We start from the raw sequence: 6,016 nt of genomic DNA, 5'->3' as shown, positions 1-6,016 counted from the left end.
GGGCCCCCAGCCCAGAGAGGGGCCGCGTCCCCAGGACCACTTCCAGGCAGGATCTTGGGGGCCCAGGCGTTCTCTGCCGGGCAACCTCCGATCTCAGGGGGGCACAGCCAGACCCCTCCCCCAGGGCAGGACCTGCGGCTCGGCCACTGCAGCCCCCAGCCCAAGGGAGAAGGGGGAGGAGCACCGGGGAAACCGCTCCTGGTCCCCTGAACCCGCAGAGCCTGGCCTCATGGCCTCGGCACCAGCCGGTCTCCAGGATGTGAGCAAACCCGCCATCTATTCATCCGCTTAACTGGAGCGGCCACTTGGAGACTCAGGAGCCAGGTCTTCCGGAGCCCCCCACCCGGCCTCTGACCCTGAGGTCATCGCTGGGCAGTGAAGAGCAGGTGGTGTCCTGCCCGGAAATGCTGGGATCCAGGGGGCAGGGGGAGGGGCCGTTGGCACCGGGGCAGCTGTCTGATCTGAAGGGGGAGGGATTGATGTCCGCGGGCCTGGAGGGGCTCAGCTGGCCCAGCCGGTTCCTGTGCCCAGAGGGTTGCTGGTTTGATTCCCGTCAGGGTCAGGGCGCACGTGGAAGGCAGCGCATCCAGGTTTCTCACATCCGGGCTTCCCTTTCCCGTCCTCTCGATAAGCGTGTCCTGGGGTGTGGTTCTTTTTTAAAAGATGTCAGATGCAAACTAGGCAAAAACACCACCCAGGGGCTCGCCCGGGGAAGAGGGTGGCAGGAATTCCCGGGAGGAAACGGGGGGGGGGGCGGGGGGGTGTTCCCACCAGGAAGTGGAGTGGCTCTCAGTGATGCACAGGCTCTGAGGTCAGAGCCAGAGCTGCCCTGGCCTGGATGCGCGGTCAGTGTCCTCCCCGAGCACCAGGGCACCTACAGGCCCAGCCAGTGAATGCACAGGTGGGCGGAAGTCAGTGTTTCTCTCTAAATCAATTCCTAGCAAACAGAAAACCAGGACGAAGCGGCCAGGAGGCAGGAGGCGTGGTCCCTGCCAGGTGTGTGTGTGTGGGGGGGCGGGTGAGGTGCCCCGGACCCACTCCCTGCCCCATTCTGTTGGGATCAGCCCCAGGGGGAAGCGGATGAGCTGGGGTCTCTGAACCCTCTGGGGTCCCCCAGTCAGCACGGGGCCAGGCCCGAGGGGAGTGAGGGCTGGACTGGGACCCGCTTGCAGGGACCCCCAGCACTCACGCTGGGGACCGTCCTCACATTGGGAGGGGCTGGCGGGAGGCTCAGCAGCCTGGACACTAAGAATAAAAATGCAAAGAGCAGCATCTGAAATGCGGTTCCTGGCAAAGCCGGTCAGAGCCCGGGAGGTGGGAAATGCACGGACACTGCGGGTCAGGGACTGAGGACGCCGCGCGGGGTCACACGGAGCCCAGCCTGGCCACACGCCCAGAGCTGCCGGGCAGACAGGCACGTCCGAGGCCAGGGCTGCCGGCCAGGCTGGGCTCCCGGGTGGGGCCCGGGGTCTGTTCGGGGGCGTCTGCACTTTCTCCGGGAGCCTGAAGCCCAGCAGGGAGGACGGAGCCACGTGGGTGGCCTGGCAGACACCAGGCTCCCTGGAAGGGGAGGTCGGTGGGGGCAGGAGGCACGAGTCAGCTCCAGCTCCCTCAGCCGTGTCCCGTGACCTCGTCAGGCTGGGCAGAGAGCATGAGTGCTAATTCCTCCTGGGATCCGATGGGGTCTTGTCAGGTGCTGTGTGGGCACCAGCAGGGAACTCGGGACCCACAGATCCCCCTCCCAGGACCAGGGCCATCCCTGGGGCACAGGCCACCGGGGTCCCCAGGTCTGACACTGTCTGGGCCACCTGCAGGCTGCAGCACATCCGGGGGGAGCCAGGAGTGTGGGGGGCGGGACCCCCAGGGCCCTGACTGTGAGTGGGTGCAGAGCACCAAGCAGATCAGGTGCCGGCCGCGCCTGGCGCACAGAAGGCACTTGGTTCCAGGGCCCAGAGGCAGGATCACTCCCTCTGAGCAGTGACCACGGGATGAGGCAGAGGCCCCATCACCCCAGCTGTGCCCCTGACTCCCTGGGAAAGCAGACGAGGGTCCGAGCTCAGCCCACTTCTTCCCCCAGCCCCCTCCGCCCCCCAGGCAGGCAGCTCAGCAGGCCATGCCCGGCCCCAGGTGGCCCAGCAGCCACTTCCGGGGGAAAGGTGCACCCAGAGATCTGCTGATGGAGAATCATTAACCCTGGGGCGGGCAGGGCAGCTCTGTGGGTCAGGGGGCAGCCTTCCCGCCTCCTTAGACTGACGAGGTCCAGGGGGAGCACACACGGGAGGTGCAGGTGGGGGGGCCAGCCCCGGGGCTTGGGAACTGCTGGGCTCGCCCACCCAGGAGCTGCCCCACCAGAGGCCGACTCCTGGACAGAGTGCCCCCTCTGGTCCCACACAACTTGCAGGTCATCCTTCCAACAGGCAAAGCTGGGGGGGTCCCGGCACACTGCAGCCCCCCTCCCGCTCCCCCCTTCCTGCTCTGGCCCAAGGCCCTGGGGCACAGCCTCACCCCTGCTGGCCGGGGCGGGAGCTGCACACCCAGCTCCTGGGTGAAGGTCTGGCACGGGGCAGGATGGTTAATGCTGCTGATCACCTGCAGAGCCCCTCCCGCTGCCCAGGACACAGAAGCAGCCAGCATGGCCCAAACCATGTATTTTCTCAGCGGCCACCAGGGGGCGCGTGGTAAACCCGGGGGCGGTCCAGAGTCAGGCCGGGTGCCCACAGGCAGCGCTGCCCGCTGCCCGCTGCCCGCTCGGTAGGTCCATGCCTGATCCAGGGCCCGGCTGCCACGCAGTAGTGGGTGGGTGTGCCCTTCTGCTCTGAGGTGCTGGTCAGCTGAGCCTGGGTGCTGGGCGGGGCGGCCGGGCCTCTCCCGGGTCCCAGGGACCCCTGTCCACAGTTCTCAGGGAGCCTACTCCAGGACCACGGTGCCGCCCACCGCCTCCAGCGCCGCCTTGATCTTCTCCGCCTCGGCCTTGGCGACGTTGGCTTTGATTTCCTGGGGCAGCGACTCCACCAGCTTCTTCGCCTGCGGAGAGGCGAGAGCCGAGTCAGACGCCGCCCGGCTCCCGCGCCCAGCCCGCCCGCAGGGGCCCCGCACTCACCTGCACGAGGTTGATGCCCTGGACGTAGTTCTTGATCTCCTTGATCAGCTTCACTTTGTCCACCGGCTTCGCCTCGGTCAGGCGGACGGTGAAATGTGTCTGCTCCTTTTGCTTGGGGACATCTTCTTCCTCCACCGCCTGGGGAGGGGGGCGGGGCTGGGTGAGGGAGTTCGAGGGGAGCAGGCACCTCTGCTCCCTGGCTGCGGGTCCCCACGATTCTGGCAGGAGAGACGCCCGGCCGGTCGCCCCTCCCACTCGGTGCCTCCCCCACCTCGTCCACTCCTCGGTCAGACTGGGTTCCACCACCCAGAACCCTTCCCAGCCCTCCAGAGGCTGTGATGACTGCCTCCCTCCCCGGCCCCCAAACTCATCCTCTTGTGAGACAGGGAAGAGCAACCCCAGAAGTGCTCTGAGGGCGAAACGACATGATAGAGCAGCAGCGCCGTTCCAGCCCCGGCCAAGCCAGCGCCGTGTCCAGCTCCAACGCCACCAGCTCAGCCCCCGCCTTCGCCAAGAGGCTGCGGGGGTGGCGGAGCTCCTGACATGGGAAGAGTTGGGATCGGAGTCAAGGCCAATGCCCTCTGCTGTGCAAATGGTGCCAGGCTACCGGTGCTGTCAGAGAGGGGTGTGCAGGGCCCCAGGAGAGAGGACAGGCCGGAAACCTGCCTGCAGCTTCAGGGAAGGAGACACACATGTGGCAAAACCTTAGTTATTTCTAAGGCCGGTGAGGGTGTGATTATTTCTACTTGTGGGTAATTGGAGATTTTAAAAAATAACAAATATTGAAAAACACACACACACATACAAAAAAGCAACAACAAAACCCTGCAAATTAGTGTGCGGCTTCAAGTCTGCTGGTTTCCACGCAGACCCCCAAGCCCGCGGAGCTGCTCCCACCTCCCCGCTCCACTCCAGCCCTGGACACGCTCATGGCCCGCGGGCCGGGAATGCCTTGCCGTCTCCCTCCACTCCTCAGGCTCCTCTCCTCGGGGCCTTCCCCCGACCTGTCACCCTCCCCTCCCCCCAGCTTCTTCCCTAAGCCCCGCAGAACTTAGCAAGTCCTACTATTCAACACAACCTCTTCCTGTCCTTTCCCTTCCGGCGGCTCATTGTTTCCCTCCCCTGGAAACAGTCCCCACTGGACACAGGTCCCCCGTGGGCAGGGCCCTGCCCATCCTCGGCCCCAGGGAGGCTGACCAGAGCCTCGGCTGGAAGCGCAGGGAGGCGCGGGGCGTGTGGACTGGCGCAGGACAGAGGCGAGGGACAGAGAGAATCCAGGACGTGAGGGGAGCGGGGAACCCGGCACCAGAGAAACAGGTCGCTGCGCAGGCCAGCGCCTGGCTCACCTCGGGGGCTGCGGCGGCAGGGGCAGCAGCGGGCATCGCGCCCCCCATGGGCATGAGCCCCACCTCCTGGATCTTGAGCGTTTTCTGCAGGGACAGAGGAGACAGTCTCAGAAGCTGGCGGTCACACCCACACACGCGCTGGGACGAGCCCGGCACACCCCTGCACCCAGGGAGCACACTTCCCACAACTGACCAAACCCTCCCCCCAACATACACCAGGAGCAAGACACAAGCCCCAGACCCCACTGCCCAGGCCCGGCCGGCGATACCTTCAGGAGCTCATTGAGGTCTGAGATCTCCAGGAGCGTGAGGCTGGCAATGTCCTGGACCAGCTGCTGGATCTTGGGGGGGTACTCCTTGGGGGCGTTATCTAGGGGTGCGCCGGCGAGGGCCTCTCCCCTCCGATGGCTGCTGCATCGCATCAGCCGCACGGTGCTGACGCGCGGCACCTGTTGCCTAGACCCCATGCAAACAGAGCGGTCAGCCGGCACAGGCGGGTGACGGGCAGTCCATGCAGGTGGGTGCCACGAGCTCACGTCTAGCCCCTTGGTCCCAACCCAGGGTTCTCGGCCTCCAGGCTCCGCGTCGAGAGCAAGGGGGTTTCCCCGCTACTTTATATTTTATATTCTTCACAAGCCTTAGAAACCCTCGTTATTATTATCATCATTATTATTGCAGGATGTTGCCCTTAACAACTTCCTGGTTTGAATGAACCGTAGCAGCTCACGGGTAACGCAATCACGTAAATGCACTTTGCTGCACAAAGCCTTTCAGAACCCGAGCGCCGGATGCACTGGTGGGGGTCCTACACGTCACAGGGCTGCGGGGGAAACTGAGGCCCGGGCAAAGGCGGAACCCGTCTCCTGTGATCTGAGGCCACCCCGGCACTCTCCGCGGCCCACACGGGAGGGGGGGGGGGTGTCTCCACGTCCCGCCTGCTGCCCCGACCTGAACCATCGGTGGCCGGCTGAGGACTACCCTCTGCCCGCCCGGCCCTCGGCAGCCCGCGGTACCTGGCGAAGCGGAGCGCGGCACCCCTAAGCACTAGACACGGCCCCCATAGGGGGCGAGCAGCCGCCGGCAGCATCGCTCCACCGGCGGGAAGGTCACACGAGGCTCCCCGGAGGAGGGACGCTCTAGCTGCCAGAGCAGCCAAGTACACGCGCTGGGGAGGACACTCTAGCCGCCGGGTCCGCCGAGCATATGAGCTGAGAGGGACGCTCTAGCTGTCCGGGCCGCCAAGGATACGAGTTGGGGAGGACGCTCTAGCTGCCAAGGCCGCCGAGCATACGAGTTGGGACGGACGCTCTAGCCGCACCTCGCGCTGGCTTCCTCTCGCTCGCCGAGATTACCCACAAGGGACCGGGCCAAGGGAGGCCAGTGGAGGCCGAGGCTGAGCGCGGGCTCGGTCTGAATCGGGGGCGTGCCCGTCCGTGTGGAGCAGCGCAGTGGCCCCTGGGCTGCCCCTCCCGCCGGCGCGGGAGGGAAGGAGCATGTTTTGTCCTTCGGTGCAGCCGCCCCGGGAGGGAGAACGCCTCCCTCCGCGGGACCGAGCGCACGTCCCGGGCAG

The 6,016-nt window shown here is 65.9% G+C and overlaps 1 protein-coding gene across 1 annotated transcript; it reads right to left on the bottom strand.

Moving 5' to 3' along the window:
* Positions 1 to 2,630: 2,630 nt before the first annotated feature.
* On the bottom strand, positions 2,631 to 5,611 carry MRPL12 (mitochondrial ribosomal protein L12). The gene is made up of 5 exons (XM_006753014.2): positions 5,460 to 5,611; positions 4,716 to 4,902; positions 4,447 to 4,530; positions 3,101 to 3,238; positions 2,631 to 3,024 (listed from the first exon to the last, which is right to left on the bottom strand). The coding sequence occupies exons 1-5, from the start codon at positions 5,531 to 5,533 to the stop codon at positions 2,908 to 2,910; spliced, it is 600 nt and encodes a 199-aa protein (XP_006753077.1). The 5' UTR covers positions 5,534 to 5,611; the 3' UTR covers positions 2,631 to 2,907.
* Positions 5,612 to 6,016: the final 405 nt, after the last annotated feature.

Source organism: Myotis davidii, unplaced genomic scaffold (genome assembly GCF_000327345.1).
Source record: "Myotis davidii unplaced genomic scaffold, ASM32734v1 scaffold211, whole genome shotgun sequence".
Classification (NCBI taxonomy): domain Eukaryota; kingdom Metazoa; phylum Chordata; class Mammalia; order Chiroptera; family Vespertilionidae; genus Myotis; species Myotis davidii.
The sequence above is the reverse complement of the archived record's forward strand: the minus strand, read 5'-3'. Positions and strand labels throughout refer to the sequence as shown.